Source organism: Lutjanus erythropterus, chromosome 17 (assembly GCF_056507025.1).
Source record: "Lutjanus erythropterus isolate fLutEry1 chromosome 17, fLutEry1.hap2, whole genome shotgun sequence".
In the NCBI taxonomy this organism is placed as follows: Eukaryota; Metazoa; Chordata; class Actinopteri; order Lutjaniformes; family Lutjanidae; genus Lutjanus; species Lutjanus erythropterus.
This window is the reverse complement of record NC_139333.1, coordinates 11,878,653-11,906,167: the sequence shown is the minus strand read 5'-3', so window position 1 is coordinate 11,906,167 and position 27,515 is coordinate 11,878,653. Positions and strand designations below refer to the sequence as shown.

At 39.6% G+C, this 27,515-nt stretch overlaps 1 protein-coding gene across 1 annotated transcript; it reads left to right on the top strand.

Moving 5' to 3' along the window:
• Positions 1–25,907, top strand: ace (angiotensin I converting enzyme (peptidyl-dipeptidase A) 1). Its single transcript, XM_084740497.1, has 25 exons — positions 1–508; positions 6,052–6,216; positions 6,339–6,426; positions 8,125–8,268; positions 8,422–8,613; positions 9,364–9,461; positions 9,656–9,825; positions 9,974–10,197; positions 10,320–10,464; positions 12,246–12,344; positions 13,778–13,900; positions 14,003–14,208; positions 15,272–15,408; positions 15,781–15,939; positions 17,948–18,035; positions 18,259–18,402; positions 19,404–19,595; positions 19,978–20,075; positions 21,194–21,366; positions 22,113–22,336; positions 22,440–22,584; positions 23,367–23,465; positions 23,716–23,838; positions 24,387–24,583; positions 25,345–25,907. Exons 1-25 carry the CDS (start codon positions 275–277, stop codon positions 25,530–25,532), a joined length of 3,855 nt encoding a protein of 1,284 aa, XP_084596623.1. The 5' UTR covers positions 1–274; the 3' UTR covers positions 25,533–25,907.
• Positions 25,908–27,515: the final 1,608 nt, after the last annotated feature.

Below are 27,515 nucleotides of genomic sequence, written 5' to 3'. Positions count from 1 at the left end.
GGAGCTGTGGGGGAATATGTCTAGTGCTGTAAAGTGGTGAGAGGGAAGGCTGCAGGGAAGTGTGGGCTGGGTTAAACTGGCACTTAAAAAGAAGCTCACTTTGGCTTTTGAGCATTTAACCAGCAGCCAGGCTGGGAGGCTGAGAAGGCAGCAGTGAGAAAGTGGATGAGACAACAGCTCCAGGGGGAAGGTGTACTCTCACTTCATTGGAGCAAGTGTATTTTTAGCTCCCAACTCTTCTTCTCCTCCACTCTTGCCTTGGTGAAGGCTAGCCATGGGCACCGGTGTGGACAGGTCTCTGTGGACAGTGCTGCTGCTGCTGCCAGTCTTGGGACTCTCTGATGCTCTGAAAGACAGCTGGCTGCCAGGAGACTATCAAAACACCGCAGATCAAGCATTACAGTTCCTCAGCGACTACAACAGCACTGCTGAGGAGGTACTATTCCACAGCGTCTCAGCCAGCTGGAACTACAACACCAACCTAACGGACCACAACTCCATACTTCAGGTAGGACAACTCCTTGAGTCTTGAGCTTCGACATGTTAGCTGAACCTTTCTCTCACAGCTGGTATGGAATTGGCCAGTTTAAATCAGTTCTTGCCAGCACTGGCACCTCGACACATGAATGCATGCATGGTCAAGGGTTTCTGTGGAGCCGAGCCCTGCATGACTTGGAGATCACCCCTATTCATCTCTCTCCAGAAATATATGCTCAGTTTCCTCCCGGCACAGCCAACTCAGCTTGTGTGTTACTGGAAATATAAAACAGATTTTAGTGCCTGCGGAGCGAACGTCTTCAAGTTTTGAATAAATTTCTTGGGGGTCTTACGTGCTATTATGTCAGCCATTTATTAGTTTAACTGTCTGCTTTATGATATTTTCTGCTTCTACAGTTTCCCCAGATGGACGCACTCGTTACAGGATGCAGTTTTACACACACTACTAGCCTTTATGGTTCAATGTGGCAGTATTTACAGCCAATAAAACATACCACCTTTGCAGGAATTTCAAAATGAGGCTATTTAAAGGCAAGCTATGTAATGGTTTTACAGTTCTATCTCACCATATGCCTGAGAAACATTTGCATAAATACTCAAGACAAGGGAGACAGGATAGCGGCAATAAAGCAGGAGGAACATACAGCCAGGCGGCCAGTGTAACTGCAGACGTGTGTGAAGGAGTATTGACTTGCCCTCAGGCGCAACAGTCCACAAACTCATATTCATGGATGCGTGCAAACAATGCAAGCTTACTCATGAAAGCAAATTATCCAGAAGACACACTGAGGGCGAAGCCTCTGGTTCTTTTTTTCAGTGTGTGCTTGGACAGCTGTAACAACAGGATTTCAGTACACTATCCAGGCTGTCTCCTCACACATTGAACAGGTGTAGATGTGGCCCCCGCCACACCGGTGTCAGCAGGGTCAGGCTGCAGAATGTGTTCTGCTCTCCAGAATGTGTCCGGGATGTAAGGTGAAAGATGAGTAGGCTTGTAGATGCCATGTATGAGCACTTTTTTTTCCTGGGCTGTTCAAAGATGGGATCAAAGTGGATCAGAGCACTGAGCTCCATCTGATGTGGCAGCCAGGGGGAAAGATGGCAACTCAGCCTGACAGAGACATTTTCTGATGTTGGCATTCCACTTATGCTGCACTGTAAGTCCACTACAGAAATTATTACAATAAAGCAGCAGATTAGATTACAACACTCCGCTTGTGCCTCTAAAGCTAACATGCAAATTCCTCCTTAGCGCATGCAGCTTCAGATGTGAGGGTGTTTTGGTCTCAGTGCAAATGATGCTCAGGTAAGACGTGCCGAGGATCAAACAGAACAAGGATCAGCTCACAAGCTTCTAATCAGGCTGAAAAAGCGATGAGAGTGGATATCAGTGACTGATGTCCTTTGAACCCCAGAATGAATAGCAGCTACCTTCAAGTGTTACAATCAGAGCAGAGGCTCAGTCATTCATCCCACTTCATACAGTACTGCCAGCTTTTTCTTGCAAAGTTGAATGTGAAGTTATAAAATTACCTACCTTTATTACCTTTATTGAAAGTTCTACCAGGAACCAAAAAGCGTTCTCCTATAGGGAAAAGCCGAGGAACCTTTTATGAGTCTAGTTAGCACCTTTTTTCTGAGACTGTAGTAAAGAGTTATTTGAAGATATTCGTATCTAAAATAGTTGAATTTCAGGGGGAAAAATCCACTAAAGATGTTTTCAAATGTAGTTATAGTATTTCAATAAAATAATATAAATAAAGGTTCAACCTTTATTTAGGTTCTAGTTGGCACCCTTTCAGGGAGTTCTACCTTGAACCCCACATAAACACTTACACCTGGACCAGAACCCCTTTGAGAGGTTCTACAGAGAACCCTTCTATGATAATGGTTCCCCTCAGAACCCTCGTTAGTGGTTCTATCCCAAACCTCTCTACCTTCTAAGGGTGCTGACAAGAACCCACCTGTGAGGTTCTGACGAGAATCTTTTTATATTTGAAAGGTTTAATCTATAACCCACTCAAGGGACTCTACCAAGAACACTTCTTTTTTATTTTCCAAGGGTTTTTACCTAGAACCCAGCTTTGGCTGTTCTACCAAGGACCCTTTTATATCATGTTACAAAGAACCCTTGACAAAAGAGTTCTTCAAGGGTTTCAACATTCTTTAAAGAACTCTTCCTTTCAAAAAGGGTTCTTTGGTTGAAAAAGGTTCTTAATGGAACGCTTGTACTTACAAAGAGCCCTTGATGAACCCTCAAAAAAGGGTTCTTCATAAGGAAATGTTTCAGGGTCTTTCAGGAAGAACCCCTATTTTTAAGAGTGTAAAAACTATAATTTTGAGTGTATTCACCTCAATGGTTAACAGTCAAAGAGAACGTGGTATCTGATTACAGAAGCGTTGGATTCAAGTCCATATATCAACTGTACACATACAGGTTATGTGTATTTTTTCAAGTGGTAAATGAGTATTAAGATTTGTTAATGGTGACGTTATTGTCACACTTTGCCCCTTTATACATTAAGCACTGATTGCAGCTTGTATAAGACACTTTTAGGTGAAAGAAAATCAACAGAAAAAGGCCCTCAGCCTTATCTTATCTGTGTTTCTTTGGCTGAGAATGTGATCATCTGGGTGGATGGATGGGTGTAAGCATGCTGGAAAGAACAATTGAGAAAAAAGACAGATTGAGAGGAAAGGCACAAAGGTCAGAGTTAATACTTCAACTCACTATCACCAGTTTTCCCTCCTGTTGGCTGTTATTTCAGTGAAGGCTGGGAGACAACAGATAAGAAAGGCTTCACTGAAATCATTACTCAGAGGAAACTACTGTCCTGTCAGTTTTATCCACACATTTCTCCGTGGTTACGTCAACATAAGTTCGTGGAGATATTTTCTAATTCCCCAAGTATGACCAAGCTAACTCGTCTGACCCATCTTAAGTCCCACCACTTTTCGCTCTCTGCTCCAGTGACAGTTAAGCAAACTCGGTACCTTGATCAAATTTCTCATCTACTATCCTGTCCTTAGATTATGCTATGTGCTAGGCTTATCTATGTTTACAAGAAAAGACATTGCTGAGGCACATGCAAAAGCATTTCACATCTTAAGTTAGTTTAAGATTAACAAAAAGCTTCTTGGTTAATCTATGGCAAAATTTTGTCATTTTGCAAAAGGAGACAGCTAACAAAGTTTGCTCAACTGTTATTAGTGCACGAAGCATAAATGGGCGGGACTTAGGAAGGGTCATTTTTCAGTGTGGTTTGCATGTCTTAAAGGACCAGTGTGACAGATTTAGTGCCATCTAGTAGTTAGCTTGCAGATTGCAAACACCTCACCCCTCACCTTGGCTGCAACGGTCGCAAAAAGACATTTAGTGTTTGGTTTGCCTGTTCTGGGCCCCAACAATTCATATTTTCAGGTGATTATACACTGATGAAAATAAACTTATGAATATTATAATCCATTTCTGCCATATTCTGTCAATAAATCCTAATAGATCTCACACACTGGATGTTTAACTTCAACATGACACAGAGCAGAGAGTTGCACCACAATAAAAGTCAGGAAAATAAAATATCAAAGCTGCAGTATGGTGTGGGACATATAGTGCTGTAACAATACAGCAGTAGTTCGTCATTTTGAATAGGAGCAAATCAATGTGAAACACATATACCATCTGTGCAGCGTTCCACAGCAGCCTTGACTCCATCCATGCAGTGTGTCCATGACCTTCCAGAGTGCCATAAAGAAAAGCTCCTGAGATTCAGTGAGGCCGTATATGAAGATGTGTGCTCGCTTGACAAAGGCACTTTTTAAAAAATATTATCCTTGAGCGAGGGTTTTTCTGCTTCTGTCCTTTCTCCCAGTAGACAGAAAAAAGCACTTTATTGATCCCAGAGGGAAGATGTGTTGGCACAGCTGTCAAGAAAGATATAAAGTCACAGATGAAGACATGTTGTAGGTATACGAGTTGAATAGCAAGAGTGTACAGCCATGCTAACAACTCTATGAGCCATATTGGTAAGAAATACAAACTATTAGAGAGGAAAAGAACAGTACTGACAAATTGAAATGTGGACCCGATTATGGCGTGAGTTTTAAAGTCAGAAAAATTCAAATGCATGTCAGCACCAAATTCCATTGTAATCAACAGCTGCTGAGGTATTTCACTACAGGTGTCAAAATATCAACGTGCCAAAAAGCAAACAGTTTGAACAAGATAGATCTAGGTAGATAGATTTTGTGTGAAATCCAGTACTAATATGAAAATGTGACCATCAGTACCATAAAATGTCTTGTGCTAAAGACATTGTCTAAAACACTGCCATGAAAAAGGCAGTGTTGTGCTAAAACACTGCCATGAAAAAGGCATGTGTTACAAGAAAAAAAATATACAGCATACATATAGCTAGAAATTGTACATTACTAAAGGTTCTCCAGACATTATTGGAACATAGCATAGGGTCCCGTAAATGTTTCCAGAAGGTCCTAATATCTGCCCACCCTCCCTACTCTTAAAAGAACTCCTCATCATGACCATACGGAAATACTCTAGGAATGTTAACAGGCGACATCCTTTGTAGCAGCTGTCCCGAATGAAACGTCCCCATGTGAATCACAGGGAAAAATATGGGAATATCCTTTCAGCATCCTCAGTGTCTTCTTTGTAATCCCGAAATGTGACCATAAATTATCCAAAATGGAACATGTCCCTAAAGTCATGAAGGGAACTTTGAACTGCAGCACTTTAATAACCAAAAGAGGACCTTTTAGGAACGCCCCCAATGTTCTGTAATGGTTTGGGATTTTCATCACCTGGTGTCACTTTCTATAAATTCTTCACAATAAAAGTCCTAGTTTGTTATTCAAAAGCTTTTATTATGAATCAACAAAGTCAGGGGATTTTTGGTTTTCATCCATGGTAACTTAACACGATCCCTCTGCAGCTGAAAGCAAACATGAAACAGTAAAATGAAGCAGAAACCTGAAAGGACAAACAGCAACGCGGGAGAGAAACTTCAAACCACAGAGATCAAGTTACAAGCTACAAAAGTACTGAGAGCTGAACACACAGACACTTAAAAAACTCTTTCTCTCAGGTCTGCCGCACACACTCCCTTCGTTCTCGCAACACACGCTTGTTGGTGGGGGGAGAAGGGGGTCATCACGGGTTGGCCGCAGTGGGTGAGATGTCACAGTTGGTCGGACTCACTTTGGCCCCACTCCAGAGAAGGTGCATCTCGGGTGCGGCTTGGCACAGCTTGGTGCAATAAAACTGGTAATGGAAATGCAAACCAGCACAGCACAGTTTGACTTGGTGCTGCCAAAAGTGACAGCGGAAAAGCCTCATGAGCTGCTGATGGTTCGTACCACACCACTCCACCATGTCGGAATGATATGTGTCTCTGCACTGCAGATTTTGCTTGGTCATAAAAGCGCCCTTTAAGATGTTAAATGATTTCTGCCACATTGGCCCCTTTAGATAATTGTTTCTGAGCAATGAGGAGTTAAAATATATCACTATCATTGACCTTCTCCTCTCATCTTCAGGTAAATGCATCCCTTGATGAGCAGGCATTCGCATCAGCATGGGGGATAAAAGCCAAGCAGGTCTTCTCTCGGGATCCTCCTCTCAACGACCCTAAAGACAAGAAACTGATGATGAAGATCATGACTCTCGGAGTTGCCAACCTGCCTCAAAAAGAAAGAGAGGAGGTTTGTTTCTGCTTCATATTTTTATATTGGTAAATGTTCAGTGAGGTCTGGTTGTCATATTTTTGTCACTGTATCAGTGCCTACCTGTTGACTGACTTCAAATCCCTTTTTCTTGCCTCCAGTATAACACAATTCTCAGCACCATGGACAGTATTTATTCAACTGCCAAGGTGAGCCCAGCGCCAAATGTATCCTGGAGCCTGGAACCTGGTAAGAAAAAATAAAATAAAGACTTGCTTTGAGGCTCAAAATGCATGAATTATATGATGCAGATGTTTTGGAGTTATTAAAAAGAAATAGTGTTGTGGAATATGAAACAAAAAACATTGTGGAAAGGAAGTCTAGAAAGAAAAACAGTTGTAAGTGGTTTAGATCTTATCTGCTCCTGGGAAAGTAACAGGATGGGCAAATTACTTCAGAGAGGTCCCCAAAGGAAGTGTTATGGATGTGCCCATGAGTGTTGAGTAAGAGGCTATAGAAACAGCATGCCAGTAGCTTTTAATGCTGGCGGCATGTATTGTGAACAATGGCTCTGTGTTTTGCTGCCAAAAGTGATTGTGAGAAATCGTTGCCAACATACACAGTATGACAAGAAAGCAAAAACAATTATTTCTGCTTAAGAAGAATACTCGTAAACATAAATAAGTTGGTTTACTCTTGTTAAGGTGCAGTCCCATTAAAGTCTGACCGATACTGCAATATTAGGCAGTAGGAAAAAATCAGAAATCAGAAGATATATATTAGGACCTGACAGATACTGGATTATTGGGGTCTATACTGATATCAGGAGGTAAAAACTATTCCAATATTGATATATTCGCCAATATGGTATGATTCCTCAAATGTGGTTATCAAACACTTGTGACAGAGACACATAATGGAGGCTGGATATATTACCATTAAACGACCTGGTTGCACATATGAGAATAAAGGAGCTTGACCACGAATTCACAGCCGTTATTTGCATTAAGTTCAATTTTTGTGAACTTTGAGGGGGGCGGAGTCATCGCCTCGACCAACACCAAAGATGGCTATCGCGTATTTGTGACCCGGCTGTAACAATAAAGTTAACTGTAAAAAATAATATTAGGGCACTAAAACACTAATCGTTCACTGGTATTTTTTGTAATTCTAAATAGCTATAAATACAAATATAAAATATTTGTTTTTAAATTAAACTTTAAGAAAAAGGCTCAAATACACATATGATACTGCCTATAAAAACAACAACAAAAAACTCCACAAATATATATAAACTTTAACTGGTATTTTTTATATATAATTTAAAAACTAAACCATATTGATCAAATATTTACCTTGAATTAACTACTACTATCATAAACTTAAAAAAGTCTGCATCATGTTCTGTTAAAATTAAAGTTTTCATATTGAACAATATGTACACTGGTACCAAACAGACCTATATATCAGCTGTCCAGTATATCTGTCTTGCTGCAGTCCCCTTAATAATTGTTGGTTTCTTGATCTTGGAAACACAAAGTGGAACAAGGTTATTCAAACTATGTGCTACATCCCTTCACAACCAACATGGTGTCTTTACAATTAACAGTCAGCTTTTCCATCATTTCAACCATCTTCTTTGGTCATCAACGTCAACTTCAACTCCTTTTCTTCACCCTCATTTCCTTCTTCTGGCGTTTTGAAGATAAATGTTGTTTGACCTGACGCTCACAATGTCATGCAGTTGTCATAACTCAAAACTAGAGAACTTGTCTATTCTGCGCTTTTCTTGGTGAGAGAGCATGAAGTCATCTAAACATCTTGATTGTTTGACAAAAAATGTACAGCTTTTGAGTGTTTTTTTTGTTTATGTACCAGAAAAGATTAGCTTTCCTTTATATTTCATGACTGAGTGTGATGGATTTTTTTTTTTTTTTCATTTTGCAGACCTCACAAAAATCATGGCCAACTCCAGGAGCTACAAGAGGCTGCTGTACGCCTGGGAGGGGTGGCACAATGAATCAGGTGCACCTCTGAGGAAACACTACCCTCGGTTTGTGGAGCTCAGCAACAAAGCCTCTCGAGATGATGGTAGGGAACCTTCACTTGATCTTTGACATTTAGAGAATAAAGATCATAATGCTACAAGCAAGTAGAAAATTTAGAAATGACTGATAGAGGCAGGGTAAGACCAAGAATAGAGTGAAACAGACAGAAAGAGCATTAACATTTTGTCCTGTTTAGGATTTGCGGACACTGGAGCCGACTGGCGCTCTTGGTATGAGACTCCGACCTTTGAGCAGGATCTTGAGGAGCTCTACAGGACCATCGAACCCCTCTACCAGAACCTGCATGCCTTTGTCCGCCGCCAGCTCTACAAACAGTATGGTCCCAAGTACATCAACCTTAAAGGACCCATCCCTGCCCACCTGCTAGGTATGGCAGTACGTGTTTATGTTGCAAATGAACACTATCTGCAGACAGAAGCCACGAAAGGGAGGGAAGCCAGGTTTTTGTCAGAGTAGGCTTGTTTTCCCATGCCCCATTTTACCCTTTTATTTTTCCAAATTTACTTTAAAGTTGAATAGATACATTAAAAAAGTTTGAAAAAGGAAGTGTTGTGTGTGCAATATGGATGCATTTTGCCATACGCAGAGGACAAGAATCATGTGTCTTTATCGGGACTTTGTTTTCTAGTCATTGGAGTGGCAGCTTTAAAGGTGATGTTAGAGTTTTAGTTTAAAAAAAAAAAATCAAAAAATTAAATGAACTATCAACAGAATGTGAAGAAACTGTATCATGCTGCTGAGATATCTGCTTAAGTTAGCATGCTGATCATCTAGCCCTGGCCTGTACTGTCTTGTGATAACATTTTGTAACTCAAAAAGCAATAATCCTTTAGTATAGCTCAAAATCCTGGGCTGAGAAGCTGTGAAGCTGTGTTTTACCATTAAGTGAAAAAATCCTAACATAAACGCTTATTATTTACAAAAGATTGCAAAGTCTTGAAACATCTAATTACACACACTGGGCACAAGACAGTCTCAGAGTATTACAGTGGAAACACACCATGGCAAGTCTTTTAGAGCTTATGGGCTTATCTCATTACTGTGAACAGTACCTCTGAATGCAGTACATAACAAGTGAGAATTGTTGATTAACTGTGTTTTCTTTCCTCATCCTCAGGAAATATGTGGGCCCAGACCTGGAACAATATTTATGATATGATGATCCCATTTCCTGGCAAACCCAGTATGGATGTAACTGCTGAAATGGTCAACCAAGTAAGTATGAGCGAAAGATTTTGTGCCACCGGGATCGATTGTGGGATAAAAATACACAATATTCACCAGCAGAAAAAAAGCCACCATAAATCAGAAATCTCATAAAGCCAACCTGCTCTGTTATGAGTTGACTGTAGTTTTGTCAGATAACACTGAGCTGACTTCTGACTTGTGTGATTGTTTCTTTTTCACAGGGATATAATGCCACACATATGTTCCGTGTGGCGGAGGAGTTCTTCACATCTCTGGGTTTAGAGCCGATGCCCGAGGAGTTCTGGAATGGATCCATGCTGGTGAAGCCTGAAGGTCGAGAGGTGGTGTGCCATGCGTCTGCCTGGGACTTTTACAACCGCAAAGACTTCAGGTAAAATGAATGAATTTACACGTGGGCTTTTTAAAAATTCAATGCAAAACAGTTCTAAAAACTTGTAGACCAAATCCACTGATTGCTAATCTTGTCGATAAAACTTGATAATACAAAGTCAGTTATATTGATGTTTCATCCTCTGAAGGATCAAGCAGTGCACCACAGTAACTATGGAGCAGCTCTTCACTGTACACCATGAGATGGGGCATGTCCAGTATTACCTGCAGTACAAGGACCAGCCTGTGGGCTACCGTCGTGGAGCCAACCCGGGTTTCCATGAGGCTATCGGCGACGTTTTGTCTCTGTCTGTTTCCACACCCAAACATCTGCAAACCATAAAACTGCTGGAAAATGCGACTTCTGACGATGGTAAAGACGTTAAAACAGAAATAAGTAAAGTCCAAGCCACTGAAATACTGAAATTGCCAACATTAGGCAACTAGGTGAAGTCTTAAATATTTTATTCCTTAACAAATGTTGTGTTCCTCCAGAAAGTGATATCAACTACCTGTTGAAGATGGCTCTGGAGAAGATAGCCTTCCTTCCTTTTGGCTACCTCATTGACCAGTGGAGATGGGGTGTGTTCAGTGGACGCACACCTCCAGACCGGTACAACGCTGACTGGTGGTACCTCAGGTAAGCTTGCTGCACAGGCTTAGTATACGTAGAATAGTATAATTTTTCACTTCCTTGCCAAAACTTAGATGGAAAGATTGATACCACTCTCATGTCTGTATGGTAAATATGAAGCTACTGTTAGTAGTTGTTTAGTTTAATGTAGCACAAGGAATAGAAAAAAGGGGAACCAGCCAGCCTCTCTCTGTCCAAAGGTAATAAAATCCACCTACCAGCACCTCACTCACCTCGTTCACTAATTAACACGTTCTAAAAATAACAAGATGTGGTTTTACAGGGGATTAAATGCCAGACTATTTCTTGGCTGGGTGCAGTAACTTCCCAGAGTCTTGTCATCACTGTGAGGTTGCCAGACAACCTGTGGAGACAAGATATTTACTGCCTTGGGACAGAACCAAGCTAGCTGTTTCCCACTTTTTCCAGTCCATGTGCCATGCTAAGCTAACCAGCTAGCTTTTCAGACGAATAACAGTATTTTGGCTGTTTGGGGGCAGTGGAAACAGTTTGTGAACTAGGGTCTCCCTGTTTTCCGGGGCAGTCCCAAATTTTTGGTGGTCTGTCCCCGCCTGGAGCTGTCGCCAGAAAAGTTTTAACTGAGGGAACTACTTGCTACAGCAAGTGTATATTCTTCTTCTTCTACAAAATACTTGCAGGTTTTTTGAGAAAACTGCTGCAGGAAATTTGGCCAGAAGCTAGCCTGAGGTTAACCCACGACATAATCACAAACGTCTTTGCAAAGTTACTTAGTATAAGTCAGCCTGAGAAGTAACCATGGTCAAAATATATGAAACCTGAATTTCCCCCATTTTTAAATTTCATAATAACATTGCATATTTTAATGGTATATTGACCACAGAACTGGGGATGTCCTCGGTTTTAATTTCAGAAAATGGGTCACCCCGTTATGAATGCAAATTTCACACATCATCACCTTTCAAGCTGATTTTGCATATCAGTTAGCAAACATTTGCTTATTCACACATCCAGCAGTTTATACATTATTAGCATTATTATTCATTTGGAGCTGTGTTTCTCACCACTAGATGAATGAAAGTCCAATATTCCCTCTCTTTTAGCTCTCTTTCAGTCTCTATCATCTCTTGATATCTGGCTTTAGAGCTGCTAAATACTCCACCATGTTCACCAGCTAGTCGCCAAATGTGTCTGTTTACTGTTTGCTGCTGAGCAGATAGTGTAGAGTGGGCTTTTAGAGTTTTTTGGCTGAAAATGGTTGTGTTCTGTGGCCAAAACAACACAGAGAGCAGTGAGAGTGAGTTGAAATTCATTATAAAGCTCTTCAAAGCCAAGGGGGGCTGCAGAGTCAGATGATAAATTCTCTGTATAGGTTTATCACTAAGAGTGACCCTTTTCATATATAGTGACATTGTTTTCACTCTGGCATTTAATATAATGTTATTATGAAAAGGCCTGTTACAGCCTCTGCAATGTAACTTTAAGGAAAAGACTGATATTCTCTTTACACCTGGTGAGATTGAACAACAGATTGAGTCGAGCTGCTCCGTAGTAACAGAAGAAGAAGACTGTGGTTGTACTGGCTGGCATTCACACTGTGTGTGTGTGTGTGTGTGTGTGTGTGTGTGTGTGTGTGTGTGTGTGTGTGTGTGTGTGTGTGAAGTGTTGCTGGAAAATGAGCGTGCATGCCCAGCTGACACTTCATGGACACATAAAAAACAATCGTTATTGGCTGAATAACTTTCCAGCACTCAAGTCCCTGTTATGTAACCTTTGTTCTAAATATATCTCTCTATTTCATTCTAAAGGACAAAATATCAAGGCATCTGCCCACCCACCAGACGTACAGAGGACCACTTCGATCCTGGGGCAAAATACCACATCCCTGGAAACACACCATACATCAGGTAGCATCCTGTTCCAGCCTGTAATAGTTTACACACAGAGGAGATACAGACAAACAGCTTTGGGTATTAATATTCTCTTGACATATGTTTAGTATTTTCCTAGCTGTTTCATTAATGCTTTACCCATACTGTCAGAAGGTGAACACCAAAGATATAACCGCCTTAAAGTTTTGAATTCATGTGCGCGTGTGTGTTTGTGTGCGTGCCTGCAGATAAACATGAGGGCACCAGGGATATTATAATAAGGCGAAGCGAATGAACATGCAAGAAAGGGCTGGTGAGCTGGGAATTATGGTATTGTGTGCTGGACTGAATTACTGAGTGTGCTTTTAAACAATACAGTAACACTACAATCACAGGAAGCTTGTTGCAGAGGCAGGAGGCTCTATAAGAAAAGCCTCAGTCTGACCCCAGCTGATTTCTTTAACAATGTGGGAACACATTTTGTTAAGTGTTTGTTGATACACATGCTGACAGCATTCTTATCGTCTGAACTTTAGGATCTTTTTTATTTATTTATTTTTTTTAACAAGAATTAAAGAATATTATGGATGGCCATTTCCACCAATGTGATAAAACAAAAAGAATACTGTAAGTCATTATAATAAGAAGCTTTTTTGATAATTACATGATATCTCAATATATTGAGTTTGTATCTCAAAATCACTGAAGTGTCTTGCTGCCATGTCACAAAAAGAAAAAAATGGATCAGTATTACATTACAACATTAACATTTTATTGTTATAACAAGATGTCTTTCACATTGCAACAATAATGTTTTTGTTATAACAAGATATTTTCACATTATTACAACATAAAAACTAACCACGTTATAACAAACTTTTATTTTATAACAGTATACTGTTTTTTATTACCGTTTCTTGTCATGACAATATACAGTTTATCTTGTTATAATGTGATAAGTTATTGGTATAAAGTGAAAAGTTTCATGTTAGAATGTGTTAACTTATATTGTCATGGCATGATGTTGAGTTACTTTATCAAGGTAATATAAGTTATTACATTGTAACTAGAAATGTTTCATGTTATGACAGGAAAAGTAGCGTATTGTTATATCAGAAAACTTGTTCTTTATAATGTGAAAAGTTTGTATGTCGTTACAATGTGAAAATGTTTGCTGTACAAAATAATGAGAAGCCTTCTCAAAAATAATGAGTTGGTTTCTGAAGTCTTTCTGACATAACACTGGCGTAAATGAGCTTCCATAGAATATAAAATGTTTAGTTGCATTAACCTTTATTCTGTTTCTGACCTCCCATGTATGACGTCACCTGCCTTAAAGGTTTTTGTATAACTTGTAGGTTTTTTACGTCAAGTGTCAATGTGGTTTCTGTCTTTATTTTTACTCTTAATGAATTGTAATGTAATGTAATGCACTGAGGATATGACAGTACAATTTGTTCCTTGTGCAGGTATTTCGTCAGCTTCATCCTGCAGTTCCAGCTTCATGAAAAACTGTGTGAGGCAGCCGGTCACAGCGGTACCCTGCACACATGTGACATCTACAAGTCTGCAAAAGCAGGCCAAATTTTAAAGTTAGTAATCTGATATGGCCTTCATTGTTCATTCCACGGAGCATGAATAATGGTTTATGCAAGCAGTGATGGTATGATACAATTTCATTCTACTTCCTCCAGGACAATTCTTCAGGCTGGCTCGTCCAGACCGTGGCCTGAGGTTCTGCAGGACGCCATTGGCACCAACAAACTGAATGCCAGTGCGCTGATGACATACTTTGACCCCATTATTCAGTGGCTGAAGAAGCAAAATGTGGATGAGACCTTGGGCTGGCCAGACTTCGACTGGGTTCCACCCATTCCTGAGGGCTACCCTGAAGATATTGGTAAGAGAGGACTTTGAGCACTGGACAAAATGAATGTTAAACAAAAAGCAGGATAACGGAAGATGAAAAACATTAACATTATCCGCAAGGAAAGAATACAATATGGCTGGGTTGTACAAACAAGGATTAATTTTTAAACTAGCTTAAAATTAAGAAACCTCTCTTTAAACCTCAGTTAGTTGATCCAGTATTAACTTTAAACTTACACTCGAGGGGTTTAACTTTTAAAATAGCTGCCTTTTGGGATGGATATCGTAAAATAATCTGGTTTCTCAAAGAAAGTGAAGAGACAGACTCACTCACAGACACTTGAGTTTTGTGACGTGTCTCTTCTTTCTTTGATTCTAGTTGATAATTTGGACAACAAGTTTTTTTCAAAGGAGGAGAAATTTGAGCTTTTCTGCTGAGTAGGCTAACTAACTCTTTGGCTAACTAGCAAACAATGTAAGGTGTTATTAAAGAATACAATTTCAGTTTACATGATTTTACTTTGATTTACTAAACCGAGATTAGTTTTTAATTGTGCAACAGAGCTATGCTTTATTTTAAATATTAATTTTAATTTAATTTTAAATATATTAAATTATTTATATTACTCAACTAGTTTTGCTCTGATTAAAACTTATCTTAGATTAAATGAATCTTTGTTGGTGCAATCCAGTCTAAAAGAACTATATCTGCATTGTAAATAAATCAGAGTATTTCTTACAATCATGTAAGAGAGTGAGGATAAGATGTCAGTGTAACAAATAAATTGTGACTGTGCAGGATGGATTAGATGCGGTGCAGTGGTGCACTCTGTTTCGTTTGCCTTGGTAAAATGTGTCACCGTCTGTTCCAAAATTTTCTGTGCATGCACACAAACAGAAAAGTAGAGCTTTCTTTTCCGTTTGAGGCAAACGCCTAGAAAAAATGAAGAGCCTGAGGTGTTTACACAGTCTAACCATGATTCACACGTTGTAATTTTGTTGAATGTGTACTTTTCAGGCTTAATTACATGTATCTTTATTTACAGTACGCATCCTGCATTTCAGCTAACTTGTCCTTCTGCTTGTTTACCCAGACAAGAATACAGATGAGCTTGACGCAAAGACGTTTCTGGAGGAGTACAACAGGACAGCTGAGGTAGTGTGGAACGCCTACACTGAGGCCTCCTGGAAGTACAACACCGACATCAATGACGCCAATAAGCAGGCGATGGTGAGACCCTCTGACTGACTGACTCCCCTATGATCACCATGGCATTGTTCAAGCATCATCTGTCATCAATTAAATATAAAGGACTGTTGCATCTTATGCTGATTTTGTGCAAGAAGTCAATAAAATGATTGCTTAATTAAAAATGTGTCAATGAATCAGTAGTGGATTGAATCAGTGAGTCACTAATCAATGTCATGCCGTGTATGCATGTTTCCATCTATCTACCTAAGTATGTGTCTGCACATTTTTCTAACCTGTCCTGTCCATCCATCTATCATCATCATCCATCCATCAATCCAATCACTCTGCTTACAAGGACAAATAATAATGTAAAAAATAACAAAGCTAAGAGTATTCATTATTTTTCTTTAGCTTGAGAAGAACCTGGAGATGTCAGGGCACACGCTGAAGTATGGAAAGAAGGCCCGTCAGTATGACACCACTGACTTCCAGGACCCCGCGGTCAAACGCATCATCAAAAAACTCAGCGACATCGAGAGGGCTGCGCTGAATTCTACAGAGCTGAAAGAGGTGTGGGGGAAATAGTTTTAAGTTTTTCCAACATTTCTTCAAGACAGATCTGCTGTGAAGGCAGAAATTGGGTTGATTGTCGATATCTCAGTTGTCTCAGAAACCCAGATCCAGAAAACCAAGACGTGTTTCCTCTAACAAACAATCATCGCTGCACATTGCTTATTAGAGGCAAATTTGTATGTGGTACTCATTCATGCTGATAGACATGTTGGCTTTACTAGCTATCATTATCTAGCTAATGAGAGACTTTGCAGCTGGGAGCAGCTAACACAGAATAGATAAAGTTAAATCTTTCAGATAGTGAAAAATGAGCTGGACAGCACGGACTTAAGAGCACTAAGCTGACCTCATACTATTAATATTAGCATGCACAAAATTCCTGCTGTTTTCCATCAAAATATAAGGACATAGGCCAGATGTCTTATGTGATGTTGGATGCCTGCAGCAAGCAAACCTTCACTCATAGGATAAGTATTATTTATCAGCTATAGGGGCTATAGCAAGAGAAGTCTGCCATTTCTGGTCTATGGAGAACTTAAAGCAAAGCAAAGCTCTTAGTCTGGCACCTCTTAAACTCACAGAAACTCTAAACTCACCTTAAACTCTTCACCAAAGTATTGATCATGATTAACATTTGTGCTGCTCACTAAATAGCCATTAACATGCTGTGTGTGAGTGAGGGCTTGCCTTAAAACCAGCTTTTACCCACCAGTTTCTGTGCAAAACCATCCATGGCCTTATTTAATTTCAAGGCTCCAACCAGATCATTACAGGCAAATAACAAATTGTGAAACCTAAGATGAAAGGGAGGTAATTCCTCCATACTGTGCACAACTCACAATGTTGTTCAGAAATCCTCTGTAAGAGAGGAGAAAAAAATAAATGTTTTCCTTCAAAGTATCTACGTTAGCTTAATCCACCAAACATTTAAACACACAGTATGTAATTTCTGGTGCTAGAGGTCTCTTATATTAAAATAATAACAAAAGATGTAATTTGGTGATGAAGTCCCATAAGAACATAGGAGTTCTCTGCATTTGAAGATTGTTGAGATGATGTAAGTATTCAGTTCAACCAAATATATAATAAATGGCATATGTTGACACTCTAATTGGAAATGTTACATATCAGACTATAGTTTTAAAGCAAAACCATATAGATTGCCCAGTGAGGCTAATTAAATTAGCTAATGTTAGCCTGCAGACTTTGTTATGTCATCAAAGCTCTAACATGCAACAGGTCCATATTAAAATGTTGAAAATGTCAGCTGTTATATATTTTGTTGAGTTGTATACTTACGTGATTTCAGATTTTTCAAACGATGGTCAAACAAGAGTAATCTGTTATTATGAGAGAAGAAGGAGGGAAGTCAAACATAACATGAATAAAACTATTACGTGAACGTGATTTCTGCCTGAGTCTCGTCAGATAGATTTTCATCTGCAATGCTGGTTGTTTAAGAATGAAATAAACAACTCCCATGATCCAACACTACTTTACAGACATCATCAAATTCTGTCTTTTGTTATTGTTTTAATGTGGGGAAGACCTGTAGCAGCTAAACTTACATTTTGTGTGTTTAATGCTGTCTAGTTTATTTTTCTGATGAATATTTTGACCAACGTTCCCTTGGTGCTGCCCTTTAAGGTGACAAGTTTGAAAGCTCACATTTAAAACAGTAACAGACACACTGCAGGCACAGCATTCAATATTTTGTGTTCGTTTTTAAACCTGTTTTACTACTTGGGAGGAGCGAGAGCCAGCTGCCAGAAATTTGTTTGCTTGTGCAGAGCTCCAGGACGTGTGCACCAAGGATTATATTTGTCAAACAATTATCAGCAAACTTGTGGCTGGTGCACTCAAAAACAAATAACTAAAGTGAAAATGTCCTTGTTCCTGAGCACCCTTAAGAAAGCTGACATATTTATTAACCAAATATGAAAATCAGACGGTTGCTGAGGTTTCTATTGTATCTAACACTTGGTGCATGCCTTTAACTTTTCAGTACAACACTCTCCTATCCAACATGGAGACCAAGTACAGTGTTGCTGAGGTCTGCAGAGAAAATGGGAAGTGCCATCCACTAGATCCAGGTACGCCTATGGAACATATGCCCATCCTAATGTGAAGAGTTTTACTCAAAAGATAGAAATATTATGAATACTGATGGAAATGGAGCGTAGGAGCAAACGGTGCAGCAATTGTTTAATACTTAGGTATTGGCAAATTATTATTAATTAATGAAGTAACTGTAATTCTCTCCTGCTTTGTACAGCAGGTAAAGTTAATGTAATAAAACAAGGTGCTTTGTTTCAGATCTCCAGAAGATCATGGCAGAGTCCAGGGACTATGACGAGTTACTGTTTGCCTGGAAAGGGTGGAGAGATTCTGCTGGAAAAGTGCTTCGCCAGGATTACAAGCGATATGTTGAACTGGCAAACGAAGCCGCTACACTCAATGGTACGACCTTCGAGAGTAATTTTACACTCGCCTTGAGATTCTCCTTGATTTCTTTGGTTTGAAAAATACAAGAATGTGGGCTCTGGAGAGTAGAAAAGATGAGTTTGAGAATTTTATTTTCCAGAGGGAGGGCTGTTCTGAAGTTGATGACGCAGTTCCATTTGTACTTACTAACCATGACAAGTGGCTGATTCAGATTGGACTTTTCGGGAAATACGCCTACTGGTATTTGCTTGTCATACAGAGAGTTTAGATGACAAATATAAACAGGAAACTACTGTGAGCAACCGGTTAGATCCACCTGTCATCACCTCTACAGCAAGTTATATCTTGTTTGTTTTTTCCATCCAATAACTGAAGATTAAAAACATTGTTACTTGGCTGTGACCTGTACCTTCCTGGAACCTCTTCTGTTTACTTGTAACATGTAACACTTCAGGCAAGAAATAGTCTTCCACATAACTGCCTTGTGTTGATAGGCAGGTTTGAACAGATTTCGTGCCAAGCTACGCTAACTGGGTTCTAGTGGTAGCTTAATAATTACAATACAGACGTGAAAGTGGTATAATCTTTACATATAACGCTCTTTTTTTTTGCCAGTGGTTAGATACGGATCCTGAAATGGACAGCGACAGAACGTGTGTCAGTACGCTGTATTATTTCACCTGTTTTTGTGCAGGTTTTCTGAAAGCTTACAAATAGCATAAACCTAAGGTATTTGAAATGATATTTGTGATCAGTTAGGTAGTGAAAAGAATTCTCCATCTACCTGTTGTGATGTATTTAATGGCCACGCTATTAGACTAGCCGTCTACAACGCTGGCTTCGCTTTTACCTCTTTCTCAAGAGGAACTTTATTTATTATTATAATCTCTCCAGCATTGTCACGTTTGCTGTTGTCAGAAACTTTTAGTATGTGGGCATTGTTTGAAACAGTCATATATATTTTCATACATATAATGTTAAACGTATATGTTTTTAATACCTGCTACTGTCCATAGGTCACTCTGACAATGGGGCTTTCTGGCGGTCCCTGTATGAAACCCCTACCTTTGAGGAGGACCTGGAGGCTCTGTGGAAGGAGCTGGAACCACTCTATCTGAACGTTCACGCCTATGTACGCAAGGCTCTGTACAAAAAGTACGGTGCCGAGCACATCAACCTGAAGGGACCTATTCCTGCTCATTTGCTGGGTAAGTAACAAGACACAACTTTTGGGCTTTGAGGAGCTGAGGCTAAGGTCACAGGCCGCACCCACACTTCAGACAGTATTTCACTTTAGGAATTTAAAGGATTCTAACACTCCAGCCCAAACTCTCCTTTTATGTGGAAGCATACCCCATTGATATTCTGTCGTCGGCTGGAGATGCATTTGGATTTAGGCGGGATTTAATTTGCTTTCAGAGGCGGCAAGCGTGAGATTGTGTGTGACAGTTCCACACGGTTAGGGATTGGACCGACTCACAGTCACAAATCCCAATTGGTTTAACACTGGCACAACAGAGGACGACTTTGCCCCCATAACTTTTCAGACATCGAAATACGATATGTGAACGCTGTCTCCTGTCCTTTCAGGTAACATGTGGGCACAGACTTGGTCTGGCATCATGGATTTGGTAATGCCATACCCAGACGCCACGCAGGTTGACGCCACTCCAGCTATGGTAGCACAGGTGAATGAACACATGAACCAGCTGTTGTAAAATGATCATCACAACACACATGAATTGGGGAGACTGGGGATGGTAGTAACATTTTTTGCTTCAACATCAGTAACTCGGTGGTTGTTTGTGCTAGATCTCTAAAACTTCGACATGTGGTGCCCATATTTGTCTTCTACAGATAAAACTCAATTGGACGTCTGTGACACAATCACAGATTATATGAGTTAATGTCAAATGCAAAGAGTTCTGTTGCTAGAACCTTATAACACTAGCTGGGAGTAGAGATAAGAATTTAAAGTGCCACACACCTCTTTTCTTTTTGCCTTGAGTTTGCAAAATGTTGCATGTACACAATGCTGAAATCCTCATCATTTAAATGTTGAGATTTATATCTATACATTATTTATTCATATATATATATATTAGTATCCCCACCCCAAGAAGCTATTATGTAGCTAACTGATTTAGCATGTGGGCTTGAAGGTAGCATAAATGCAAAGCATCAAATTAACCACGAGAAACTGCGACTTTAGGTTATGTAACAGTTGTATCTACACTACAGTGAATGCTGTGCAAAAAACAACCTTGATTCAGAATTTTACTTTTTTTAAACTGAAAATCAGTTTTTTAAGTCATAAAATCCACATTGTTAATCTCAGAGACATGCCAGTTCTCCTGTGAGCTCAAGGAAATGAGAGTGTACTCCACTGATGACATCACAGCAGCATTTTTCTAATTGGTCAAACTGACAGTGTTACAAATAACCCTGTGTTACAACACACCCTGGTCTCCCCTACAGAAGGACACGCACAAAAACACACACACACACACACACACACACTCAAACAGAATGAGGATTAATACAGAGGATTTTAATTGCACAAAAAAGCAGCAGTCATCCATAACTGACATACTTAATACATGAATATACTGTATACATACTTTAGAGAGGAACAAGTGTGTTACCTCCTATCCTTTTAGAACTGTCATTTGTTTACACTTGGTGCAGTCGTGTATTATCTAAACATAGCTGTTTCCAAATGTTGGACATCCCATTGCCTGCAAAAATATTTATATATACACACATGCATCCACATCTTCACTCCGACTCTTCTTTCCCCATACAGGGATGGGACGCCAAAAGAATGTTCACTGAATCAGACAAATTTTTCACCTCTCTGGGTCTGATGGAAATGCCACCAGAGTTCTGGAACAAGTCCATGCTGGAGAAGCCGTCTGACGGACGGCAGGTGGTGTGCCACGCCTCCGCATGGGACTTCTATAACCGCAAAGACTTCAGGTAAAAACGCTGATTGGTCAGAACTGATTGGTCGTTTGTGCCATCAGTGGCCATGGCTAAATGTTGATACAGAAATATAACTTGTGACCTTTTGCCCTAAGAACAGCAGAAGAAATACAACGAAATGCGGAGATAAGACTCAAAACAAACGCAGCCCGTCACACATAAGGACGTACTAATGTAAACTCAGAAATTATCACAGACATCTCTGAAACAGATCCAAAATTAAATGTTGCAATACAGTTTTACAGCTCTTTGCAACTGACTTCAGTGATGAAGAGTATTTAGTTGTTTTTAAGTGGAATTGCCAGCATGTGAGTACAGGATATCTTTGTAGTCAAGCACAGATATTACAGTTGATTGCATAATAGATTTTCTGTGCTTTATTCTGGTAAAAGAAACCTATTTACATCATGAGTTCCTGTGCCAGTAGTTCCATGTGAGGTTCAAAAGTAAGACTGCTATCTAACCAAACTGTACTGTCTAAACAGTGTACAGCAACATATTCACTGTCAGACATTAAAGGGATAGTAGACCAACAATTCCTGTGTTCTATGAGGTAAAATTGTGATTTTTGTAAAACGAGTCTGGGGGTGTGGAAAAGAGCTATATTTGGATCACAGAACAGCAGTTTCCCATTGGAACAGGCAGTTTGTAAAGCAGTGAAAATATTCTAAATAAAGCAAACACTTAAACAGATATTAATAGTTTCTTTGGTATAATTATGGCCTTGTCTGTGTCTCCAGAATCAAACAGTGCACTGTTGTGACTATGGATGACCTGATCACCGTGCACCATGAGATGGGCCATGTGCAGTACTTCCTGCAGTACAAAGACCAGCCTGTGTCCTTCCGTGATGGAGCCAACCCTGGCTTCCACGAGGCCATCGGTGATGTGCTCGCCCTGTCTGTAGCCACGCCCAAACATCTGCAGAGCATCGGCCTCCTGGACAAAGTTGAAAGCAACAAAGGTGAGCGACCATGACCACAAATGCTTGACAGGTCTGTAAAATGTGATTTGATATTATAACAGTGTTCAGCTCATGACTTTGATGATTTTGTCACCTCCTCTAGAGAGTGATATCAACTTCTTGATGAGCATGGCGCTTGACAAGATCGCCTTCCTACCATTTGGCTACCTGATGGATCAGTGGAGATGGAAAGTGTTTGATGGACGCATCCCACCAACTGAGTACAATAAAGAATGGTGGAACCTCAGGTAAAGTTCATCAGCATTTTTACAAATAACCCTTCCTAAGTCCCACCCCTCACTGCACTGTGCTACAATAATGGTTGAGCAAGCTTGGTACCCGACACAACATTTTTTCCCAGATTAGAAAGAAGTCATGACCCACCCCACTCTGACTCTGATTGGCTCGTACTCGCTGTCTTTGTTGGAGGCCTGCGATTGGGTAGGGTTACTGTTAAAAGGGCAGGTCATGCCTTCACTACCCTGGTTAAAAAAAAAAAAAATCATACAGCTTAAGTTAGCTAATGCTGGCAAAATGCTAGCTAACTAGCTAGCTAAGTTACATTAATCATTAGGTAGGCAGTTATATCTGATAGCTTATGTCAGCAAAATGCTAGCTAAGTAGCAGATTAATCTATATCAGTCATTAATTTAAAAAAAAAAATAACTGATGTTTCATTAAATTTTAAAACAAGACTATCCAGAAAGAAATCAGAAAAAGGAAAAATAACAGCTAACTTAAGATTTGACTATACATATGTAGCTATTACAGATTGCCAAGCAACGTATTTTAAACATCTTGTTTGTCAAGTTGACTGAGGTTCTGGGTACCAAACTTGCTCAACTGTTATTGGGGCACAAAGCAAAAAGGGGCTTGACATAGGAAGGCTCAGTTACAAAGTACAATGTTTATTATCTAGAGAAATGAATAAATAAATAAATAAATAAATAAATAAATAAATAAATAAATGAATGCGTGTAATAAATTATTTACATCAATAAAAACTAAATCATACTTTATTGCATCACAGATTGAAGTACCAGGGACTGTGTCCCCCTGTAGCCCGTACGGAGGATGACTTCGACCCTGGTGCAAAGTTCCACATCCCTGCTAATGTGCCCTATGTCAGGTATATACTAATGAATCAGCAGAACAAACAGCATGTCTGATAATTGAGCAAAGACTCACTGATAACTGCTTCAGCACACCATGGACAGATAAGATAAATGCACTGTAAAAGACAAAGCGCTCGTACTCATGTGGCTCAGAAAAAAACAGTCACAGTTACAAGTGTGATAGTGTCACTTTGTGTTGTGTTGCTGTGTTTTTCTGGCATTAAAGCCACAGTCATGACAGTCTATATAATGATCTTCAATCAGGTACTTCGTCAGCTTCATCATCCAGTTTCAGTTCCACAAGGCTCTGTGTAACGCTGCCAACCAGAAAGGGGATCTACATACCTGCGATATCTACCAATCTAAAGAAGCTGGGAAGCTGCTCGGGTTGGTACACACACCTAACACACACACACACACACACACACACACACACACACACACTTTACCATTGCAAAATTTTGTCCATTTTGACCAATGTCAATTTAAAAAAAATCCCCTTTAAGACATTATGATGAGAAACAACAAGGTCATTATTTTGACTCTTTATTTTGAGATGTAAACTCATTATTTAGCTATATTAAGTTATTATTTTAAGATATTTAGACATTATTTTGAGATATTAAGTCATTTTGAGAAAGTTTCTGATTGTAATGACTTACAGAATCTTTATTTTTTTTCATCATGGGCATGCTAGAAATTACAAAAAGCAATGTATTATAGTATTATATATTGTATTTCTTCCTTTCTGTAGAGAACAGACATAAATTTGGCACTGGCTATATAGCTGATATGAAAGATTGTAGTATTTGTGAGTGCAGGCAGCTGGTGAACTCATGCTTCGCGCCTTGTGTGTAATTATCTCTAAAACACACTCTTGCTACTGATCCTTTACTTCTCTGACCATCCTCTCTGACCTGTGTCCATGTTTGCAGTGATGTGATGAAGCTGGGCTTCAGTAAGCCCTGGCCCGAGGCTATGGCCATGATCACCGGCGAGCCCAAAATGAGTGCCCAGCCGCTCATGGAGTATTTCAAACCTCTCATTACGTGGCTGGAGGAAGAGAACAACAAGAATAATGACGTTCGCGGGTGGCCCGACTACGATTGGAAACCTCGTCAAGGATCATCAAGTATGTCCAACACATTCATGCATTCACATATTTTGGTACATCAGCTGACACACATTGCTGTAAATTGGTGTAAAATAAGTTTTCCAGTCTCCAAGCCAAATGTTTTTAGATTTCCCTCCCAGAAAAACAAGGCTCAATGTCTTCACGCAGAGGCATTAGTTTTGTTATTCTCCTGCTGCGGGCTTACAGTGAAATCAATCTCCTGCTCCTCTTGTTTTACTGATGAGATCCTGCTGAAAGTGTGTGTGCAGATTAGATTGATGAGATTCTGAGCAACAGTGAAGAGATGGCGAGGAAAAGAGAACACAGCTGTCGCGCACATCAAGAGAGAAATACACAATTTAGATGCAAAAATGAATAACAGAGTGTGGAAAGAATATAAAGGCAGGGGAAGAAAGTGACTTCAGACTACACTGTATCAGAGAGGAGTAAGTTACCCTGCCTTTGTTGAGTAAGTGTCAGTGACACAAAGCAGCCACATATCCTGAATATCATCCAGTTACAAAGCTGCATCACATGCACTTTCAGATCTGTCAGTCCAACTTGTGCAACAGCTCAACTCAACTCTAATCAATCTCTCCACATGCTGAAACCTAACCAAGCCAACCAGCAAAAGCAACAAGTACAAGCCAATCAGAGGTAGAGTTGGGTGGCTAATGACCTCTCTTCTGGGAAAAAAATGGTATCAGTAGCCCTAGGTAAAAACATTTTTTATTATGTACGAGCTTCAAACTTACTTTGTATTTTATGTGTGTTTCCAGTCGAGGCGAAGGCTGCCTCAGTGAACTTCCTGGGTATGAGCGTGGACAGCGCAGCTGCTACAGCGGGCCAGTGGGTCCTGCTGGTCCTCGGCTTGGTCCTCTTGCTATCCACCATCCTATTGGCCTACAAGTTCAGGAAGTCAAAAAAAAAGCATGAAAAATCCTCGTCCATGATGGAGCTCAAGTGAAAGGACTAGACAACGGTGAGGGTTAAAGTAAGGCCCGACTTACTGTAGCCAGCACAGTGCCAACCTCAATGTGAACATCAGTGTTTCCATGTACTGTAAAGTGCATCCGATCAAATTTGCTTTTCTTTTCGGTCTGCCTCCTTATCTAGTCTTGTATATTTATTGTATACACTTTGAGTCCAATTATTTTTTGCCTATGCAACAGAACAATACATTTTTGTAATTTATTTGCAATACTTGATGGTGTGGGAGAAACATGTTTAAAGTGAATGTTTGTAAAGTCATTAATTGCATAAGCATTTTTGAATATTTGATTATGTCATTTTTTGTTGGTTCCTCTGCATTTCTACAATAAAGACACTGAATATGTTTTCAGCCTGTGTGTTTAAAGATACATACATACATGCAAGATAAACTTTTACCAGGGCATCAACGCTCCAATGAACAGTGGAGAGATAAGATAAATACACTGCAGAAGATAACGTGCTTTTACTCACATGGCTCAAAAAAATTGTCACCATTAGGAGTAGTCTGGGTTAGGTAGTAATGGATTACATGTAATCAACTGGTGATCCACAGTCTGATCTACATGTAAATTGTTTTCTCTCTTGTACTTATGCCCTTAGAACAAGATTTTGCCAGGATAAACTTTATAAGTTCCTAAGAAGAATTTTAAAATAATCATCTTTGAAAGAGATGGGAAAATGAATGGACAGATGAAAAAAAAAGTTTTCTGTACCTTAGCCTCTTGTAGCTGTAATGTAATAACAACAATACAAACAACAAATAATATAATAATAATAATAAAATTAAATAAAAAAAAACTGCTGAAACTTTTCACTTGTTTTCACAGATGGAAAAAAGTAACTGAGAATAGAATATCTTGATGAAAAAGAAGAAGGAAAAAAGAAAATTCACCTTTCTTTTCATGGATGAAAAAAAGTACCTTAGAAAAAATATATTGCCCAAACTTATTTTTTTTTCACCAGGCAAAACTTTTCCTTGACAAACTTCTTTTTGCCTGTTCTAAAGTCACAAACACAGTAGAGAAAACAATAAAGATCATACTTAGAAAACTGATCATGAATGATTTTTATCTCACTTGCCTCTAAGGCCTTACATACATTGTGCTGCCAAGGTAAAAAAAAAAAAAAAAAAAGTAATAAAGGTAGCAATTCAACTGCAAAAGTTGTTAAAAACAATTTAATTACATTGAAAATGCACAGTAAAGAACAACACCACCACAGAGAACAGAGTTTGTGCATTGGTTTCAGCCCTTCCCTCTTCATTCCCAGAGTCAATGGAGCCTCTGTCTGTTGCAGCCACAGTCACAACCTGTGGGCTCTCAGGTAACACAGACCAGAGTGGTAACGCAACACTTAGTCCCATCAGAGACTGTTCAATAACCTGTCCTCTCTTGGTCCAGTCTACTTTCAGTGCTGCAGGTTCACCTCAGTGGGGACCACGATGGCTTGGAAACAATCCAAGTGTCGGCTTACTGTCTCATCCAAAAATACAAAGCTCAGGGACAGCGAAACAACAAAGGCCAACGACGTGTGCATTCATTCAGTCAATCCAACGTGTCACTATGTACAATTTATAATGTAACTATCTATGCTAGAGCTTGCAGTCTCCAAACATATATATAACATCATGTATTATTTCATCCAGTGTCATGACTCCCTGTATGTGATACTTTTTTTTTTACAGATATCCAGATAGGCTTTACTGTGATAACACAAGAGAGTGTAATAAATAATAATCAAGTGAGCTCCCATTGTCTCATCAATACATGTTGGTTAATTCTACACACAGATGAGAAAATATTGCTTTTCAACTTGTGGCAGGAGTGAGTGGACAACTTTTGTCATGGAATTCAATGTGGGCAAGTAAAGGAGCAATGCGTAAAACATGGCCACCTGTCGAAGGCAACACCAAGCACACAGGGGACAGCAGAGTAACTGCTAACTGCTGCTCAGTCCT